General features: G+C 40.1%; 1 protein-coding gene across 1 annotated transcript in view; it reads left to right on the top strand.

The window, feature by feature from the left end:
* The window catches only part of LOC140159678 (uncharacterized), a 66,185-nt gene that overhangs the window by 20,280 nt on the left and 23,502 nt on the right, over positions 1–22,403 (top strand). The window contains exons 7-8 of the mRNA XM_072183173.1: positions 3,937–4,095; positions 20,654–22,373. Coding sequence (XP_072039274.1) covers positions 3,937–4,095; positions 20,654–22,373 — 1,879 coding nt within the window. The remainder of the gene's footprint in view (positions 1–3,936; positions 4,096–20,653; positions 22,374–22,403) is intronic.

Below are 22,403 nucleotides of genomic sequence, written 5' to 3'. Positions count from 1 at the left end.
CGCTGCTAAATTTCATCTCCGGTATCGGTACCAACGCGCATCAGGTGATCCACTCGAAGGTTTTGTCCCCCCCCCCGCGTTTCGTCCCCATTATCATCACGGTAAAACCCAATATACCAACTTTTGTTGCCTCCCTCATCCCAGATGACAGCAACAACATTTTTCTGTGACCTATGACCTTTGAATTTTGGGCAGTTTGACCCCAAATTGACCCATTTTCTTCATTTTGAGCAATTTGTATTACACTTTATACATGGATTCTTTAATTTTAAGCTACATGTATTAGGAGATTTCAAAGGGAAGGCAGTTGCCATGGCAATGGCCATATATACTAATATTTAAGGGAAATTCCCCAATAATCTATGATCTTTGAATTTTGGGCAGTTTGACCCCATATTGACCCATTTTCTTCATTATGAGCAACTTGTTGCATTACACTTTATAAGTATATTATTGATACACATGGATTCTTTAATTTTAAGCTACATGTATTATGATATTTCAAAGAGAAGGCAGTTGCCATGGCAATGGCGAATTCGTTTTCAAAAGAAAAGTAGGCCCTCTCCGAATAACTGCTAACAGAGCCAGTTTTAGTGCTAGTTTCGGTGTTGAAATAGCACCATCACTTTCTAACATTTGTTAATAAAATCTAAACCTGTAAAGATAGACAAAATTGGAGCTTAAGTGAAAAATTAGGCTTTATTTAATACAGCTAATGATGACGTAAAAATGAAAAATATTGTCATGCGTGGTAGAATTGTCGCTTAAAAATGTTGATTTTTACATGCTTTTCACTATGATGGAGAGGTTATTTGGTGGTCTGCACCCCCTTAATAGACAGAGGTCACTTAGATGAAAGAGAGCAGTATACTAGTTTATTGACCATCAAATGACCCTGAATACAAACCCCAAAATCCATTTAATATCAGCAGCATGATTGGTATTTCAAAAATCGAGAATCATAGATAGATAAGCATTTTTATGTTTAACACAATAACACCCCTACTTGATCAATGTAGTGTTCCAATATATTATTGTCTTTGTTGTTCACTACATAGTGATAGGAAATAATTGTTGTAGGTCCTAATATTCATTTGAGGGTGCATAAAGCATGATGCAAAAAAGTTATTTTTAAATCAGCACATCGAAAGTTATACTGACCCCCAACTAATTATGGAATAGTCCTGGTCTAAGCATTTATTTAACACAATTTAGGCCCCAATGTATTATGTAATAGTGTTGTTGCTGTTGTTTACTTCTTATAGGCTCCCTTTTCATCAAATTTCATTTTCAAGCGAAAATCACCGAACCTGAGTTTAGCATGAAAATATCGCAATTTTGCACTTTTCTGAAAAAGAGCATAAAGTAAGATGTGCTCATTTTAAAACGGAAAAAGTCTCCATGATTTTTATTTGCTCAATTGTTTAACCTACATCTACTTTATCCAACAAGTAAATAACTTTGACAAAAATATTGAGGAACTCTCATAATCATCTTGCAAACTTGGCTTCAAAATTAGGATTTTTCACATTTATACAATTGCTGAAAAGGCCATTACACCCTCTCTGAAAATGGAACAACCCAAATGTTGTCCAAAGAATTTTTAATTGTTATGTCGAGACAAAATGTGTATAATTACTGTGAAGTATAAATAAAATGTCTGCAGATGCGCGTTATTACGTGGCTCTAGTCAAAAGTTGGTGCTTATTTCAAAGTTTTTGTGTCTGAGAAGGCAATCATGGGGGTCAATTTGAGGGGGGCCCAGTATCACCCAGTGGGGGGTCCTCAAAAATTTTTAACACCTCCACTGTAAATACTCATGGACACATGTTTGATTCACAAAATATGAACAAAATTTGCTGACCCCCATCTTCCACCTACCATCTGAGTCTATGGGATAAACTCTCTTAAATTTCTTCACAAAATGCAAAAAAAATCAATGGGTGTAGTACCCCCTTAAACCCCAAAATCAAAAGTTACAATAATTGTAACGATTCAATTGTGCGTTTTGCATTATGTGCTTTATTGATTGGCCCGTGGTGCTTGTGTGCAATACAACGAAGCGTTCACATTGAAAATCGTTGGAATTGACGGTTTGAAGGCAATTGGTCTTATATCTTGGTCAATTCTTGTTCGATTTTCACGAGCACGGGGTCAAATGAGAAAGCAAAGTACAATTAACAAAATGTATATTTCAGAATAATCCAAAATTATCAGGTTGTTGAACAGCAAGGATGACTATAACCTACCGGTTTCTTCTTGTTCCTGGTGTATATCGTATTTCGAGAACCGTCTAGAGATACCTCGCATGAAGCATCGCGAATTATTAATTCAAGTTATATAATTTGGCTACTTTCTTTAATACGTCAAATATAGACCACTTGATATGTGACGTCATTGCCCGGCAGTATGCGCGCGAATTATGGCAATTTCCACTATTCTTTGCCCTGCAGTGTGCGCACGCATCGTAGTTTGCTCAGGGCACATGCATTTTAAATCGCCCACCACATTTCATATATAGTACAAGAAAGCCATTGCACAGTGTAGCGGTTCGTTCAAGTACATCGATAGACTAGTCCCTTGCCTTTGTTGATAAACAATGATGTCAAGTGGATTATAGACTAGGCAGGTAACTATATCACTCTTGACGTGGTCTACTTTTCATATACCTGCCGTTATAGCTGATCAAACTATAATTGTGTATTAAAGGGGCATGTCCTATTTGTTCATGTTCTGTTTCCCATCTTGCATTGAGACCTACCCTTTAAGCAATGTGTTTCTAATTTTGAGTTGTATTGCTCCGGTGGTTTTGATATAAAAAAACAAGCGTGTATAGTACAAGTACATGTACATACATTCGGTTGTGGTTACCACAATTCACCACGTGTTTGTTCACTCCTTCTAAACGAAATATAAACTGGCTTCAAAAATAAAACTTTTTTTCACAAAGGATTACTTCAATACCCTACTCTAAATACATGTCAGTGACCAAGCAAACTGACACAACAGCAAAATGCACTGACACATTCACAGGCGAATAATTTGCCCCCAGTAATAGAAATCTGTGAGAATGTGTGCAAGATCCTTATACATATGGTTATTTCCAAAGAGTAAGTGGAATATTGTGGAACAAAGCTGCTTCTGCTTTTCACACACTTTCTTCAAGAAACAGGTCTTGTTCCACACTATTCCAGTTACTCATAGATTTCTTGTGTTGGGTGCCAACTTTTGGGCGTGTGAATGTCGTTAATGAAGCTTTTTTTTTATGTCAGAGCATTTTACTGCCGTCTCAGTTGGATAACTGTTTGGTTACTTACCAGTGTTTAGAGTAGAGTATTGAAGTAATCCTGTGTGCAATTTTGGTTCATTTTTATTGACAGGATTTTAAGATATGACCTTGTGAAAAAATTGTTTTTAAGGCCAGTTTATTATACAGTATTCGAATTAGGACATTATACTAATTTCATTCTTTAAAATATGCCAAATTTTATTTGATATGAAAGAAAAATTCAAATGTTGATTATTTTTACCCATATTTTATTCAAAAATTAAAAAAATTCAAATTTTGAGAAAAATTAATATATAGTTTTCATCAATTTGGAAATTTGTAGTGTAATTGGTTGTAGTGAACGAAAAAAATTGGCATGGAAAACCAAATTTGGCGCTTTTTGACCAAAAATTGCTTATATTAATCTGCTGGATTCCTTGCACCATTTCCTTCTGCAAAAGTATACTTTAACGTACTTGCCGTTTAAATCTCCATTCCCTACTACATTTATCTGCTGAATTAGCCATATAGAAGCTTGTTTAATGGCTACTGGTAGTATTTGTTTACATATCTGTGTCGTGTGGGGGTTTTTTTTCCGGTTTTTTTCGCATTGTGCATTTAGTTTCTTTCCATGCAATTTTCCCGTTTTTTTGTTTGTTTTTTGTCAGCGACTGAAATGTGACGGTAAACGTGATTGCTATTCGGGTGACGATGAGCGGAATTGTCCACCTCCAAACATTGCGTGTCCAAATGGCTATTTCCGATGCGCCGAAGGACGATGCATACCACCGCAACGTGTCTGCGATAGGAAACCAGACTGTTCACAGGTATGGTACAAGTAAACTTGTTTCACACCGAATTAGTTAGTATCATTAACAACAATGGCATAGTGCTATTTATTAATTAATCTGTGCATCTTTAATTCTGAGTCTCTAAGGCCAAAAAAAAACGGTTTGTCTCAAAGCTCACGAGAAATTTAAAACAAATGCGAAATGCGATTTTTTTTATTCCCGACTTTTTCATGGTATTTTGAGAAAAAGTCTGATATTCGCCGATTTTTTCTGGAAAAAACTATAAAAAAATGGGTTTTTTTGATATAAAAAAATTTCCGCATTTCTTTTTTGTCAAATCGTGCGATTTTACAAACGTGCGCGCAAGCTTTGAGACAAACCTTTTTTTTTTGGCCTAATCAGCAGTTGTGTTCGTCATATATCTCGCAATTCAACAGCAATTTCTGAGGTGCTGTCTCCTTTAGTACCATGGTTTCTTTTCATAATGTCAGAGGAAGCGGTAGTCAGGTTGCTGACAGAGTATGTAACTATAAGGCGACAGGAAGGCTTCTTTAGCCGGTGCAGTACAACAACTGTTATAATTTTACTAATGTAAAATCGGCCCCGTTTTGTGTCCAAAATTTGGTTGTTTTTTATTGAAATTTTGATTTGTTTTCAATATTATGTTTGCAAAATATCTTCAGAAAAAAATTACCCACCGATCGACACTATTTGAAGTCTGTCCGCCTGTAAAACAGTTTTCCGAATGACATATTTTTTGAATGTTATTAAAAATCTTAGCCCGAAACATTTCAACAACTTTCCACAAGTCCTTGAATAAATTCATTAGGTCCGTAGATTATCCATAACATAAAGAAATTCATCAGATCAAGACCAGTTAAAACTTCATCAGCATTGTTGCCGTTTTGAAGTGCTGTGTAATATTGAAACGGTGACCAAGTTGGAGCTATCATCAACCCTTGTGTGTCAAGCTTCTTTTGCAACACATCTGTATGATCCTGGGATTGGTGGGTCAATAGTGTCTAGTTTGACCCCAGGTTAGTCCATACAGGACCAACGCAATATTTAGTACTATAATCAACGCCGTCAGGCGTTGGTCCTTATAGATCCGACATATCCTCCCTTGGAAAGTCAAGGGAAATGTCAAACTGACTAACCACGCCTACTGACAGCTACTGACGATATTTAGCCAATCAGATTAGACTTGCCTTCCACCTGCCAACTACTAGCTTCCAGCTTTGGATCTAACACCACTATTGCGTAACAATATCGATAATCATGTCCATTCATTCATTCATTCAATTTATCTATGTCCTCTTCAATTGGGAAACTATTGAAGATTTTCCCCGGGACTTTTGATAATAGAGGTTATCCACTTCACTCATGTGTGACTTCTAACAAAAGGCACTGGTTCCCGTAGTATTCGTCATTCAAACTAATTCAATGCACGACCTCGGAGTTACCTGCATGACTTTGGCGGGCTATTTTGAAACAGTCATGGTTGCACATGCAGCAGGTACTTCTTTAGAATGTCCTAAACAAGGTATAGCAGTCGTTGATAGGACATGCGGCTTATAGAGCATGGATAACCTCTATTCCTGTCCCATATAAATCAATGGTTAAGAAGATACTTGGCGATTATTTGACCCGTGACTCGGGCTGAAATGTTCTTTTTCAAGTTCTTCACTTTGTAGGTTGCGCACATTATACAGGTTTTTTTTGGGGGGGGGGGGGTGGCCATCGTTTCATTTTATCGTTAGGCCTCAGTTATTATTATTTGTTTTACAATACTATAAAAATGGATGACGCCGCTATTTTGCATGCTTCGAATAAACTAAATTTTACATGGACATGGTTTTCCGACAGGATATGGGAAGAGCTTTATTTTCCAGTCAGCGCCAATTTGTGTTAATTTTCTTTAAAATGTCGACATCGCCATTAAATGTAGTCATTTACTTGATTTGTAGTTTAGTCCAATTCCTATTAAAGTGAGGTAGGTCTATTCACTTTCTTTACTAACACAATATTTCAAGAGTTTGTTTCAAAAGGCATTAGTTCAATAGCTGTCTTGTGTAACATTTTGCTGGAATATTTTTACATTCTAAAGTTTAAATGACATTTAACGATTGGAATGGATATGTTTGCACATCTGGCTTGTATTCTTTCAATAATAGATTTGTCCCCTAAAATTGTCAAATCCAAGGTTTTAAAATGGCTGCCATTGCACTTGATGCCCTTTTCTTCTTCGCACGTGGGAAGTTAAAGGGATTTGCAATTATTTGCCAAAATATTATTGTTACATGTATAACTATATATTCTACTACGCCAATGTTATTAGAGTGGCAAGGTTACTGCTACTCAATATTTTCAAATAAAAATCCCACAAAACAGTCTTTGGACTTAATGCCTTTTGGAACCAAACTCTTCATTTAATGATGTTCAAATTTTCTCCATTATTTTAGGACCCTGGAATAAGGCAAAAAAAGACCATCGCTTTATTCAATACATTTAATTTATGGGTAAAATGGCATTTTTGGTGATTTTTGTTCAGTTTTGACCAAAAGAACAAGTGTTTATATAGAATTTTTTTGAAAATTGACATTATACATCTTGCAAAGTGTATCAGTTTACTAAGATGGATGTTTGGATCAAAAACGTCAATCATAGCATTTTTCTGCGACCTATGGTTTTTGACCTATGACCCCTTGGAATTCATAAGTAGGCCCTAGGCCTAAAACGGGTGTTTTTAGTAATTTTGGTGTGGGGGTACAAAATATTTTGGTGTATACAAAAAAAGGATCCAAAAAAAGTGGTTCTAAAAGTTTAACATGTGTTGGGGGTCAAAAAAGTTTTGACATACCTATATCAAAATTTTCCAGCCCCCAAGTATTTATGAACGTTCCCTTAGCTTTTTAAGTACTGTATCTCTTCCAAATATGGCAAATTAGGCCTATAAACATTTAGATTTTGCAGTGTTCCTTTTTTGGACCTCGCCTCATACAAACAGACGGCTGCCAAAAATTGAAAAACGATGAAAGCAGTGCACTTTTTAAAATTTTGTCTTGTCTTGTCTTTAGTTGTTTGTAACTTTGAAATGAAACAAAGACCAGGAAAGTATTACTATCAACGGAGCGGAGAGCCGTTGCCTCAGCTCCGTCCGTGAATGACGTAGTTAAAAGTGATGAATCCCATGCCCCTCGGTTAAAACGAGAAGACCATGTTTTTTTTTTAAGATTTGATAGTAAAATAGTTTAAATCAAAACCCTAAATTCAAATAGTAATCACAGGCCCTTTCATGCCTTCGGGATTAAAGAAATATACTGTGATTTTTTCCGTTCCTTTTTTTTCACATGCATTTGAAATATCAACACATTCAACAGTAGGCCTACTTGCGAGTGGTATCGCCTTTTATTTTATTTTACTCACTCTGTTATTTCCAGTTTGGTGTTAAAGGGTTAATGTACGATTTCTTCAAATTTTTAATTTGTCATTATATATTCAAAATGCTGAAATAATACCAGTAATAGGCCCTAATTATCGGGAATGGCTTCTGTCCATTTTGAACTGAAATAACGAGGTAAACACTGTTTGTTATTTTGGCCGTTTAACACGCAGTTCTATAAAGTCATAATTCTTGAATTATGACTTTATGTCGAACTTTGCTCTGTTTACCTACAAACACAACAACTTTGGCTGATTCCATTTAAATGCAAGTTGTAGCTAGTTGTGACATGTGTATACATTACAAATATGCCATAAAATCAGGTTTGAAAAAAATTAACCAAATTCATATTATAAGATCGTACATTGTGACTTTAATAAATCAAAGTTCAGTTCCAAATAAACGGTGTGTAGAATTGATGTTCTTTTAGCTTTTTTAATGGTATCACGGTTAGGCCTATCGACAAATGTGACAATATTAAATAAAAAAAGAAAACAAACCTAGAATCATACAAATGACTTTTTGTTAACACTGATTAGGCCTACATTATCTCTGCACTGATATAGGAACAAAAAACTTTCATTTAATTCATACCAGCCCGATTTACACTGGTCATGGAAAATAGTAGATATGCACTGGTAAGCGACCTCAAAAGTTTGTATTGCTTTGATTGCATTATCAAAATCAATCGATTGGGATACCAAGTACTTGAGATGACTTGAGAGTCCCAGTTATGTAATAGATGCGGTTGAATGATGGCCCGAATGATGGGCGGGACTATTTCCCATATTTGGATTCATGACGTAACTTATCGACTGGTTTGGTTTTGGTCACTGTTTATTATAATGAGGGTGCACTGCTGGGGGTAGCGAACGGATTTGTAAGGACCAACGCCTGACGGCGTTGATTATGGGGCTAAATATTGCGTTGGTCCTGTATGGACTACCCCAGGTTGGTGTAAAATGAATGACAAAAAACAAACCAAAAAAAAAGAAGAAAGAAACAATAAGCAAAACAAACAAAAAAAACACCCCAAAACTGGTGTCATAACCTCCACCTCCAAACGTATGGACCAGAACCGTATCTTTTGTTTTCTTTCCCAAGTTATAATAAAAATCGTAAATTCTGGGTCCCTATTGTCAGGTTTAGCAATTTCTCCAATGCTTAACAATAAAATATACGTCGCTTATACGTCAATTTGAAAATGTCAGTAACTGATAATTCCCTTGGCGAGAGGTCCATATTGGTGCGTATGCACCAAATATCTTATCGAAACTCACATGTATTACTATATTTTACCTTTTGAATAGTGCGCGTTTAACAAAATAGCTTTCTTTTTTATTTATCTTTTTTCAACTTATTACAGGATAGTGTACAACCGTAACTAAACAGCAATCATCTTTTAAACAGCGATTTTTTTCTGTGCTATTACGGGCATGGTGGAAAACGTCACTCTCCTAAACCACTTATACCCCAGACTCTAATCTCTTGATAGCCTGACGCAATGGAGTCCTAACATCTCAACTTTGGTATATCTCCAATGCTTAACAATAAAATATACGTCGCTTATACGTCAATTTGAAAATGTCAGTAACTGATAATTCCCTTGGCGAGAGGTCCATATTGGTGCGTATGCACCAAATATCTTGTCGAAACTCACATGTATTACTATATTTTACCTTTTGAATAGTGCGCGTTTAACAAAATAGCTTTCTTTTTTAAGCAACGTTTTTCAACTTATTACAGGATAGTGTACAACCGTAACTAAACAGCAATCATCTTTTAAACAGCGATTTTTTTCTGTGCTATTACGGGCATGGTGGAAAACGTCACTCTCCTAAACCACTTATACCCCAGACTCTATCTCTTGATAGCCTGACGCAATGGAGTCCTAACATCTCAACTTTGGTATAAAATAGATAATTATGAGTGTCCGTATCAAGAGGATGCATAAGTCGGCATTAACAGTTTTGAAAAAGTCGGAAAATATTTAACTTTTTCAGAACTTTGCCTGAACATGCAAATAAGATCACATCGTATATTTGAATGTTGCCCAACCAGTTTAATCTCTTATGCATGAATTGTAATGTTGTTGCAATGGTATATATACATACATACATATACATATACATACATTAGGCATTTATAATGCGCCATTTCATATAGACCACGGCGCAACAAGCAACAATGAAAAATACAATAATGCAAATGTGAAACAAAATATATACAATAAAGATAGCAAAATGCATGAGATCATAATAACATGATTAATGATACAAATGTGATTTTAAAGCCTTCTTGAATGATGGAAGTGAGTTGGCAGTGCGAATGGCAATGGGTAACTTATTCCACAATGACGGAGCTGTGTAAAAGAATGACTTGCTAGCGGCAGATTTCAGTGTCCTATTCTGGATTCTATGTTCAACCAAGCGAGTTATATCAGAAGATGAGCGTAACCCTCTCCGGACTGGGCAGTATAAGGCTAGGCAAGATGAAAGATATGCCGGTGCAATTCCATTGATGCATTTGAACACGTAAAGGAGGATCTTAAATGTGATACGTTCCTTAACCGGCAACCAGTGAAGTTCGTTCAGGAAAGGAGTTGCGTGATCATACTTGTTAGCACAGAATATCAACTTAGCTGACCAATTCTGAAGGCGTTGAAGTCTGGCAATGTCTGTGACATTTGTTCCTATGAGAAGGGCGTTTCCGTAGTCTAATCTTGAAAGCACTAATGATCGGTGTTATGGTATCGAGTACGATGTTTATGATATCGCCCATGCCTATATTGTATATTCATGTAAGGTCAGAGTTCACGTAATAAAAGGTCTCTTTACGTTACCACAACATGGAGGCACGCGGTGGTTAATTTTCCTCGAAAAAAGCAGCAAATTTTTGAGGAAATCTCGGTATTTAGCAGCACAAAATGCCGGACGCGAATGAAGCTGGCGATGGGGCAGCTGCCGGTGATGCAGTGAAGATGATCGGTGGTGTCAAACCGCCAGCGCAGCCCACTATTTCCAACGGGATCATAGATGATTGGAAACTGTGGAAGCAAGCTTGGGACAATTATGTTATCGTCTCGCGACTAAACAAACAGCCAGCGGACTATCAAACAGCCATGTTTCTAAATGTAATTGGTCCACAAGGGCTTAAGATCTATAATAGCTTTGAACTTAAGGAAAATTCTAGGGATCTGGCAAGCATCCTTCAGCATTTCCATGCATACGCCATAGGCGAAGTGAATGAAACCTATGAGCGTTATATTTTCAATCAGCGCGTGCAGAAAGCTGATGAAAATTTTGAGACATATTTAGCTTCCTTACGAGTTTTGGCCAAGACTTGTAGTTTTGAACCTCTTACAGATTCGCTAATACGCGACAGAATTGTGTTAGGAATCCTGAAGGATGATGCCAGGAAATTATTATTGCAAGAACGCGGTCTCACCCTGGCCAAAGCCATTAGCATTTGCAAATCGTGTGAAGCAGCAGAAACTCAAGCAAAAGCTTTTAAAGAATCCGTAGCACCCACAGCCATCAACAAAGTTGCCAGAAATTTCAGAAAATCTTCTGGCACAAAGCCAAAACCTAGAAATCAAGCAACAGCTAAAAGGCTAGGCCCAGAGGGAGACTGCTGGTATTGCGGTAACAAACACATTAGAGATAAAAGTGTGTGCCCCGCCCTTGGTAAAACATGTAAAAAGTGTGGCTTGAAAGATCACTTTGCCAAAATGTGCAAACAAGCCTTGGATAAGCCCTATGCAGCAGGTACTACTAGTAAGAAAAAAGTAAATGCAATTAACCAGAATAGTTATGAATATGATAGTGATTCTAGTAGTACAGAATACATCTCCATGGTGAATGTACATGTAAATAGTGTCAAATCTAACATGGATCTGGCTGACATGTTAATTAATGACAAAACCACAGTCGCATTCCAGTTAGATAATGGTGCGGAGTGCAATATCCTCCCACGACAGCATATTGACAATGAAACAGCGCAAATGATTGTCAATCAAGAGACTACGCTACGCATGTGGAATAAGACCACGCTGACCGCAACAGGCAAATGCAGACTAAAATTACGCAATCCAAAAACCAACGCAAATACTCTGTAGAGTTTAAGGTGGTTGACACACCTGGGCTGCAGCCATTGCTCAGGCGCGTATCGTGTCAACAAATGGGTTTGATAACTGTGAACCATGATCAGTTTGACAGTACAGTCTCAGCAGTACAAGCACCGGTACTGAAACCTGAAGACAATTATGCAAGCGTCTTTGATGGTCAGCTTGGTAGTATTCCCGGTGAAGTGCATCTCGAGACTGATGCCAGCGTAGAGTCGTCTATTCTGCCGCCTCGTCGTTTACCGCACGCAATGAAAGCAAGAGTTAAGAAAGAACTTAATGATCTCGTGGAAAAGCAAGTAATCGCGCCAGTTCCGCCTGAAGAGCCAGCACAGTGGGTTAGTCAGCTTGTAGTTGCGGAAAAGAAGAATGGTAGCTTACGCGTGTGCATTGACCCGCGACCCCTGAATGAAGCACTTAAACGTGTGCACTACCAGCTACCTACTCTGGATGATATACTCCCTGACCTAGCACAAGCAAAACTTTTCTCCAAGCTGGACCTCAGCAACGCATTCTGGCAGTTAAGTTTGGATGACGAGTCGTCACTGTTGACATGCTTCAACACACCCTTCGGCAGGTATAGATGGCGCCGTCTCCCATTTGGTCTCTGCATATCATCAGAAATCTTTCAAAGTCGCCTACATGCTGCACTGGAAGGATTACCCGGTGTAATCTGTGTGGCAGATGACATTGTCGTATATGGTACAGGTGACGATGATGTAACCGCACTCAAGAACCACGATGCAAATCTTAAGAGCCTTCTGGAACGCTGCACAGCGCTAGACATCAAGATGAACAAAAGCAAGTCAGTGTTCAGAACCACAGACATTCCATTTCTGGGACACAGAGTGACAAACCACGGACTGCGAGCTGACCCAGATAAAGTTGAAGCAGTTCTGAACATGCCGACACCCACAGACGCACAGGGTGTGCAGCGCTTAGTTGGATTTGTCAACTATTTGAGCAGATATTTACCAAGTCTGTCAGACACGCTGGAGCCAATACGCCAACTAGCTAGACCTGATGTCCCATGGCACTGGACACACGCACAGCAGGAAGCACTGGATCGCGTAAAGACTCTTGTAACTGCTGCACCAGTGTTAGCCTATTATGACCCAGCCAAAGAACTAACAATTCAGTGTGACGCGAGCGGCAAAGGCCTCGGGGCCGCATTGCTGCAAAACGAACGCCCCATAGCGTACGCCAGCCGCGCAATTACGGACACTGAATCCAGATATGCCTCCATCGAGAAGGAAATGCTAGCCGTCGTTTTCTCTCTCGAACACTTTCACCAGTATACTTTTGGTCGCCATACCAGAGTCATCAGTGACCATAAGCCTTTGGAAGTCATCGTCAAAAAGCCCCTCGTAAAAGCCCCCAAGAGACTACAGGGCATGATGCTTCGCTTACAGAAATATGACTTTGACATTACCCACCAAGCAGGCAAATTCATGTACCTCGCTGACACTCTCTCCAGAGCGTTCATCAGCAACACACCCCAAGATAGCCACGATTTCGAAGAAGTGAATGTCGTAAGCTACTTGCCGATACGCGAGGATCGTCTTGAGCAAATCCGCAAAGAAACGGAACAAGATGAGTCGCTGCAACTCCTCAAAGAAACAATCATGAACGGATGGCCAGAGAACCGCGAGACTTCAATGCCAGAACAATTGACACCATACTTCAGCTTCAGAGAAGAGCTTGTTGTGCAAGATGGATTGGTGTTTAAGGGAAACAGAGTGGTCATTCCACAGAAACTACGGAGTGACATGAAGCTGAAACTACACTCTTCGCATCTGGGTGTTGACGGTTGTCTGCGTCGCGCACGCGAATGTATCTTCTGGCCGGGAATGTCTAGCGAAATCAAGCAGTACATCGCAACTTGCGATATTTGTCGCACTTATGAGAGCAGCCAGCAGAAAGAGACTCTCATGAATCATGAAACACCATCCAGACCATGGGAACGTGTTGGTACTGATCTGTTTTCATGGAATGGAAATGACTTTCTGGTAACTGTGGACTACTCTAGCAATTTCTGGGAAATAGACCCTCTAACTGACACCTCAAGTAGCACAGTATTCAAGAAACTCAAAGGGCATTTTGCCAGATATGGATGCCCAACTCAAGTGGTCAGTGACAATGGCCCGCAGTACACAGCAGAAACTTTCAGGAAGTTCGCACACGATTGGGACTTTGAACATTTAACATCTTCCCCAGGCAACAGCCAAGCCAATGGCAAAGCCGAATCCGCTGTCAAGACAGCGAAGCGAATCCTGACCAAGTCTGCAAAAGCAGGAACAGACCAGTATCTTGCTCTCCTTGATCACCGAAACACACCTTCGCAAGGTCTTACAACAAGCCCCGCACAACGTCTGATGAGCCGACGTACGCGAACGCTGCTGCCAACATCTGCCAATCTCCTACAGCCAAGAGTTGTGAATGAGAAAGACAATATCAAGAAAAAACAAGACAAACAAGCTGAACATTTCAATAAATCAGCAAAGGATTTGAAACCCTTGGCAACAGGTGACGTTGTCCGTATGAAGCCATTAGTACGCGGCAACAGAACCTGGGAGAAAGCAGTTGTCTCTGAACGTCTGGACGAAAGATCATACCTAGTGGAAACAGAGAAAGGGAGCTACAGGCGCAATAGAGTGCATCTTCGCAAAACGCAAGAAAATCCGCCTCTAGTCATACCCAAACTGCCACTGAAAAAGAAAAAGACTGATAACGATCACAAAACAACAAAGACAACGACAGACAACACGTTGAAAACGACAGCGAAAGACGACACGTCGAAAACGCATACACAAACAGCGAAAGACGACACGTCGAAAACGCAGACACAAACAGCGAAAGACGACACGTCGAAAACGCATACACAAACAGCGAAAGACGACACGTTGAAAACGCACACAGCAAAGGACAATTACTGCACAAGGGCAGGCCGCAGGTTGCGGCCACCGGAACATCTTAAAGACTATGTACAATAAGAGAATAACTGCATGTAGTCAATGAAAGCACATTGACATTTAAACATTTATGTTTCTAGCACAAATCAAAACAAGAAGTTTTGAAAGTTGTTCAAGCGTATCCAAATTCCAAAACAAGAAGTTTTGAAAGTTGTTCAAGTGTATCCAAATTCCAAAACAAGAAGTTTTGAGAGTTGTTCAAGTGTATCCAAATTCCAAAACAAGAAGTTTTGAAAGTTGTTCAAGTGTATCCAAATTCCAAAACAAGAAGTTTTGAGAGTTGTTAAAGTGTATCCAAATTCCAAAACAAGAAGTTTTGAAAGTTGTTAAAATGTATCCAAAACAAGAAGCATTGAGATACATTCTGCCAAGGACTATTTGACTTTACTTAAAAGAAAGCTAAAATTTTGCATAAAATCATGCAAGTGAAATTTTGTTTCTGGCAAAAGTTTCAAGTGTTATTGCCAGTCTCACCCAAAAGAAAGTGAGCACTTTTTTTTCTTTTTTTTTTTTTTTGAGAAAAAAAGGGATGTTATGGTATCGAGTACGATGTTTATGATATCGCCCATGCCTATATTGTATATTCATGTAAGGTCAGAGTTCACGTAATAAAAGGTCTCTTTACGTTACCACAACAATCGGACGGCATGATTGCATGTATCAAAGTCCAGATAACGGCGGATACGTGAGATGTTTCTTAGATGATAAGTCACACTAGCACAGAGAGATGATATATGATTTGACATGGACATATGTGTGTCAAAAATGATGCCAAGATTGCGAACGGATTCAGAAGGTTGAATAATATCAGGACCAACTTGAATTGTGACTGGAGGCATATAAACTTTATTATGAGGAGAAATGGCAACAAAAAGTTCTGTTTTCTCATTGTTCAGTTTTAGCATATTGCCCGTCATCCAAGATCGTATTTCACAAATACACTGAGTAAGTGTGGAGAGGGCAGACTGGATTGATGTGGAACTTGTAGGGTCAAAACTGGTGTATAGTTGTATGTCATCTGCGTACTGGTGGTAACTCAAGCCATGTTTGCTGATGATCTTGCCAATGGGGATGGTATATACACTGAAGGACAGTGGACCAACAGTTGAACCTTGAGGTAGTCCATATCTCATGACTTGCTCTCCAGAGAGAGCACCATTGATGCATACTCGCGATGTCCTGCCATTGAAGGAACGACTTCAACCATTTGAGTGATGTGTCTGCTAAGCCAATCTCACATTCCATCCTGCTGAAAAGAATCCCATGATCTACAGTGTCGAATGCGGCACTAAGGTCTAAGAGCACGAGAAACACGCCCTGCTGGTTATGGATGGAGTTCATAATATCATTCTTGACTTCAACAAGGCGGTTTCCGTACTATGTTGTTGTCAGTAGGCTGATCGGAGTGGCTCTCCTAAACCATTGGTAATCATATGGTCAGTGATGGAATTGACAACATGTTTCTCAATAACTTTTGAGAGAAATGGTAGACTCGACACGGAACGATAGTGTTTCAATTCATCAGGAATGAGTGAGGGCTTCTTGATGATTGGAGTGATCACAGCACTCTTCAGAAAGTCGGGAAATTCACCTGTAGAAATTGACATATTAACTATAGATGTTATACAAGGTACAAAGGTTGACAAATTTTGTTTCAAATACCAAGTTGGGATGGGATCTAAAATGCTACTCTTTGCTGTTAACCCTTTGATGATTTTGGTTACATCACACTCACTTAATACATTAAATTGAGACAGTTTACATGACACTTCTTTCTGACTACATACAGAGATAGAACCTGTACTACTAGAATTACACTGTTCATTTACAATACCTTCATGAACCTTCTCAACCTTTTCTTTGAAAAACAAAGAAAACTCACCACTCAGTGACTCAGCTGAGTCGTGAGCTGGTAAGGTTTTATTGTTATTATTTAAGAGGCCATTGATTGTTCTAAAGATGGATTTAGTGTCTGAAGTCTGTAATTTGTCCTTTATGTAATCTTTCTTAGCCTGTTCAATCATGGAATTGACAACCTTGTTTTGATCAAGGTATAGCTGATGTTGCACCTCTAAACCTGTTTTACGCCACTTTTTCTCTAGTTTACGACGTACTCTACGTGCTTCATGTATACTAGAGTTATACCATGGTTGGCGTAATCTAGTATTACAAACCCTAGTTGAAGATGGGGCGTGGCTGTCTAGAGTGACATTAATTGCTTTATTATACGATTTAATTAATGTTTCTGCACATTTGAAAGACATTGTTAGTGAACTAAAAGTTGAGTTAAAATCTTCACTGAATGCTTGTGGATCGATGCTGCGAAAATTTCTGGAAGTTTTGGTTTCCTTCTGATCTACTGGTCTTTTGGTGTTAACTTGACAGGAGATGAAATGGTGGTCGGATGTAAACCTGGGACCAACTTCACAGTCTTTCACAAGATTTTCAGCAGGGCGAGACATGATCAGGTCGAGGGTATGACCGTGAATGTGCGTAGGACCGGTAATATGTTGTTGAAAACCGGCCCCCTCAATAGATGATAAAAACTGACGGACGTCAGATTTACAAGGGGTGTCTAAATGCTCGTTAAAGTCACCAAATATTACAACCTTGTTGCCATATGCGTTGATGTACTGTAAGAATTCCTCATATTCAGAGAGAAATTGTGAGGTTTTTAGTCTATTTTTTCGGGTGATGGTGAAGCCCTATAGATAACAACATAATATATCTTCCTGCTGGAGTCACATATCAAAGCATGCTCAAATGATACGGAGTGGAAAACTGTTGGAATTATACGTAGTCTAAGTGCATCCCTGTATAGAACGCCTATGCCACCATGGTTGCTTGTGCGGCGGGGACAATTTATAAAACTGTAGCCTGGTGGGGTAAGTTCCCCAATAGCCACTTGATCTGATTCAGCATTTAGCCAGGTTTCCGTTATAAATAGTATGTCTGCGTTGCATTCCAATACATAATCAGAACAGGTTGTAGTCTTATTCCTAATGGACCGAGCATTCCAGTGAAAAACATTGAGGAGGAGAGTGTTCTCAGAAGTGTTAAAAGAAGAAGAAGAACCCCGCTCTTGCTTAATTCTACTGGTCTTGTGTCTCTGTTTTGCCTGTAGGCCAGCTCTAACACCTCTATGTGTAGGTTTGATTCCCTCTCTATGTATACCATGTATACGATTCCATAATAAGTTTTGCTAAATTAGCCACTGTAATAATGCAACTTTTACACAGATAAAGCAAAAAGGAAGAATTAACAAGTTGAGACTAGATGGCACAGCTGTGTTTGAGCAAACACGAATATCTATGCCCGTGGCCCCCTTTCCATGCTCACGAAAACTTGGTGACCATCATGTAGAAGCCCTTGTTAAACGCTTTACTTGATATCAGAATCATCCTCATAGCACTTAGAATAAAAAAGCGCCCAATTGGGCGCGAATTCCAATAATTGGTAACCATCATGTGATAGCCCTTGTTATAAACTTTAATTGATATAAGTATCATCCTCATAGCACCTAAAATAAAAAAGCGCCCAATTGGGCACCAAATCCAACAGTTGGTGACCACCATGTGAAAGCCCTTGTTATAAACTTTAATTGATATAAGTGTCATCCTCATAGCACCTAAAATAAAAAAGCGCCCAATTGGGCGCCAAATCCAACAGTTGCTGACCACCACGTGAAAGCCCTTGTTATAAACTTTAATTGATATAAGTATCATCCTCATAGCACCTAAAATTTAAAAAAGCGCCCAATTGGGCGCCAAATCCAAAAGTTGGTGACCACCATGTGACATCACTTGTTATAAACTTTAATTGATTTAAGTATTTCATCCTCATAGCACCTAAAATAAAAAAGCACCCAATTGGGCGCTAAATCAAACAATTGGTGACCACCATGTGGAAGTCCTTGTTATAAACTTTAATTGATATAAGTATCTAACTCATAGCACCTAAAATAAAAAATCTCCCAATTGGGTGCCAAATCTAAAAAAAACTGGTGACTACTCCCTTGGTCACCCCCTTACAAACCGTGACAACCCCAATGACAACCTTTTGAGGTGGTCCAAGGCACCAATATCAAAATGCCTACACATTCCCTTTTAAGGGAGTTTTTGTCAAGTGATCAATTTCCTTGACGTACGATTCGGACCAGGTGGTGGCCGCATTGCATTCTCTAAATTCAGTAAATTTTCATCGTCAACCGTGTAATTGAATGGGATTATTTTGAAATTTTAAAACGAATAAATAGGCCTATGTTGATAAATAATATAAATATATACAAGCTAAAACCGTTGGGGTTCGATAATGAACCCCACAAAACTAACCGAGTATATGGAAAATGCCATACGGCCGGGCTGTTTCACAAGTTGCCGGCTCGATCATGTCATCCGCCGCCGGATTCGGGCCGTTATCATTTTAAACCCAAGTAGCTAACCTATTTTGCTTTTTTAAAGACTTTGAACTTTGACCTCTGGGGTTGTGGCTACCACAGAATACATCTAGGGTCATGGGCCATCATTGTACCAAATATGAGCTCTGAGGCCGCTGTAGTTCTTGAGCTAGAGCTGTTTGAAATTTTACACATATTGCTCCCGGTAGCCCATGACCTTTGACCTCTGGGGTCGATGATGCTGCAGTAAACCAGCTCGATCACTTCGATCTTCTACTGAAATATTATTGAAATCTCTTCGTGTAAATCTAAAATCGGCTGGTGAACGCTCCTTTCATTTCGCTACCCCGGCTGTTTGGAACTCGCTTCCAAACAGCCTCCGTAACACACATTCGCTTACTCAGTTCAAAAAGCAACTCATCTCATCTCATCTGTATAGTCAGCAAGACATCATTTCTCGACGCATCACGCTAACTTGTGAAAAAAAAAACCTCTGAATGATGCTTGCATTAAATTTTAATTTTTACTTTTGGTTTGGTAGTGGTCTTTAACTGCTGACTTGAAACTCTCAAGGCTATTACAATTCACCGCCGATGGAGGGAGCTCATTCCATTCTTTTACAGTCGTTGGGAAGAACTCATCTTTTTCTTCGTGCTTTTCCGGATTCACATATGTTACTTGTTTGTCTTTATTGTTTGTGCGCCTTGAGTTCTTTTGAAGATTGCGCGCCTACTAAGAACCCTCCATTATTATTATTATTATTATTATTATTATTATTATTATATCTAAAGGTCATAGGCCATCATTGTACTGAGTATGAACCCTGAGGGCGCTATAGTTCTTGAGCTAAAGCTGTTTTAAAAGTTTACACTTATTGCTCTCTGTAGCCCATGACCTTTGACCTCTGGGGTCGTGGCTACCATAAATTACTTTTAGGGGTCATGGGCCATCATTATACTAAGTATGAACCCTGAGGGCGCTATAGTCCTTGAGCTAGAGATGTTTAAAATTGTACACATATTGCCCCCTGTAGCCCATGACCTTTGACCTCTGGGATCAGGGGTACCCTAGGATGTTTTAAGGGGTCATGGGCCATCATTGTACCAAGTATGGGCCCCGAGGCTACTTTAGTTCTTTAGCTAGAGGAGAGCAAAGAACTGGTCTTGAAAAGGAGGAGAAGTCGAAGACTAAACACAACAAATACAATATCTATGCCCCGTTGCACGGGCATAGATAAAAATTAACGAGAAACAAAACATAAAGAATAGCTGCTAGAACAAATTTTGAGTAAATGCAGAATATTTAGCAAACCAAACATGAAATAAAAAAAAACGATAAAAGTTTAATACAACGAGATTTGCTTGTGAAGTCTTCCAAAGTATCGTACTTTACCAACCGAGCTAAATTATTTACTAAATAAGCCAAGACCATTTTTGTAGGGCGCCCTTCATTTACGTGTTGTCCGAGGTATTCGTCAATAAACAGACGTGCTAGTATATAAAGTTTATTAGTATGTCAACAAGCTGACTGTTGCCACTATGGGCTTCTCTCATACCCCTCGTAACCATTGCCGAAATCGTTTTCGTATATCCCAATTAAAATGACGAAACACTGATGGAAATTAATACCAACTTTAAAACTCATTCTAATATCATTTTCAGGGAGAAGACGAAGGCAATTGCAAACCACCCCAGTGCCCTCCGTCCTACTTTCAATGCAACAACGGCAACTGTATACCCAGTAGAAAAGTATGCGATAAGTACAGAGACTGTTCATACGGCGAGGACGAGCAAGGTTGCCGACCACCACCTCCGATTAAGGAATCTACGTTAGCGCCCCGATGCCCTCCATATTTCTTTCCGTGTAATGATGGTCGATGTATACTCCTACGAGCAGTTTGTGATAATTACAATGATTGTTCCTATGGAGAGGATGAGCAGAACTGTAAACCACCTCCACCGATAATAGCACCAACTTATGCGCCAGAACCGTATAAGAGACCTACATATCCACCTCCACCTCCACCAGTAGTGAAAACGTATGGGCCAGAACCGTATAAGAGACCTACATATCCACCTCCACCTCCACCAGTAGTGAAAACGTATGGACCAGAACCGTATAAGAGGCCTACATATCCGCCTCCACCTCCACCAGTAGTGAAAACGTATGGACCAGAACCGTATAAGAGGCCTACATATCCACCTCCACCTCCACCAGTAGTGAAAACGTATGGACCAGAACCGTATAAGAGGCCTACATATCCGCCTCCACCTCCACCAGTAGTGAAAACGTATGCGCCAGAACCGTATAAGAGGCCTACATATCTGCCTCCACCTCCACCAGTAGTGAAAACGTATGGACCAGAACCGTATAAGAGGCCTACATATCCACCTCCACCTCCACCAGTAAAGGAAACGTATCCGCCTCCACCTCCGCCAGTAAGGGAAACCTATCGGCCAGCACCGTATGTAAGGCCTACATATCCACCCCCACCTCCACCAGTAAAGGAAACGTATCCGCCTCCACCTCCACCAGTAGTGAAAACGTATGGACCAGAACCAGTAAGGGAAACGTATCCGCCTCCACCTCCACCAGTAAAGGCAACGTATCCGCCTCCGCCTCCGCCAGTAAAGGAAACGTATCCGCCTCCACCTCCGCCAGTAAGGGAAACGTATCGGCCAGCACCGTATGTAAGGCCGACATATCCACCCCCACCTCCACCAGTAAAGGAAACGTATCCGCCTCCACCTCCACCAGTAGTGAAAACGTATGGACCAGAACCGTATGTAAGGCCTACATATCCGCCTCCACCTCCACCAGTAGTGAAAACGTATGGACCAGAACCGTATAAGAGGCCTACATATCCGCCTCCACCTCCGCCAGTAAGGGAAACCTATCGGCCAGCACCGTATGTAAGGCCTACATATCCGCCTCCACCTCCACCAGTAAGGGAAACGTATCCGCCTCCACCTCCACCAGTAAAGGCAACGTATCCGCCTCCGCCTCCGCCAGTAAAGGAAACGTATCCGCCTCCACCTCCACCAGTAAGGGAAACGTATCGGCCAGCACCGTATGTAAGGCCGACATATCCACCCCCACCTCCACCAGTAAAGGAAACGTATCCGCCTCCACCTCCACCAGTAAAAGAAACCTATCCGCCTCCACCTCCACCAGTAAAGGAAACGTATCCGCCTCCACCTCCGCCAGTAAGGGAAACCTATCGGCCAGCACCGTATGTAAGGCCTACATATCCGCCTCCACCTCCACCAGTAAGGGAAACGTATCCGCCTCCACCTCCACCAGTAAAGGCAACGTATCCGCCTCCGCCTCCGCCAGTAAAGGAAACGTATCCGCCTCCACCTCGGCCGGCCAGCACCGTATGTAAGGCCGACATATCCACCCCCACCTCCA

This window comes from Amphiura filiformis, chromosome 8 (genome assembly GCF_039555335.1).
Source record: "Amphiura filiformis chromosome 8, Afil_fr2py, whole genome shotgun sequence".
In the NCBI taxonomy this organism is placed as follows: domain Eukaryota; kingdom Metazoa; phylum Echinodermata; class Ophiuroidea; order Amphilepidida; family Amphiuridae; genus Amphiura; species Amphiura filiformis.
Note: the sequence above shows the minus strand (reverse complement) of the source record. Positions and strands in the feature narration are given on the sequence as shown.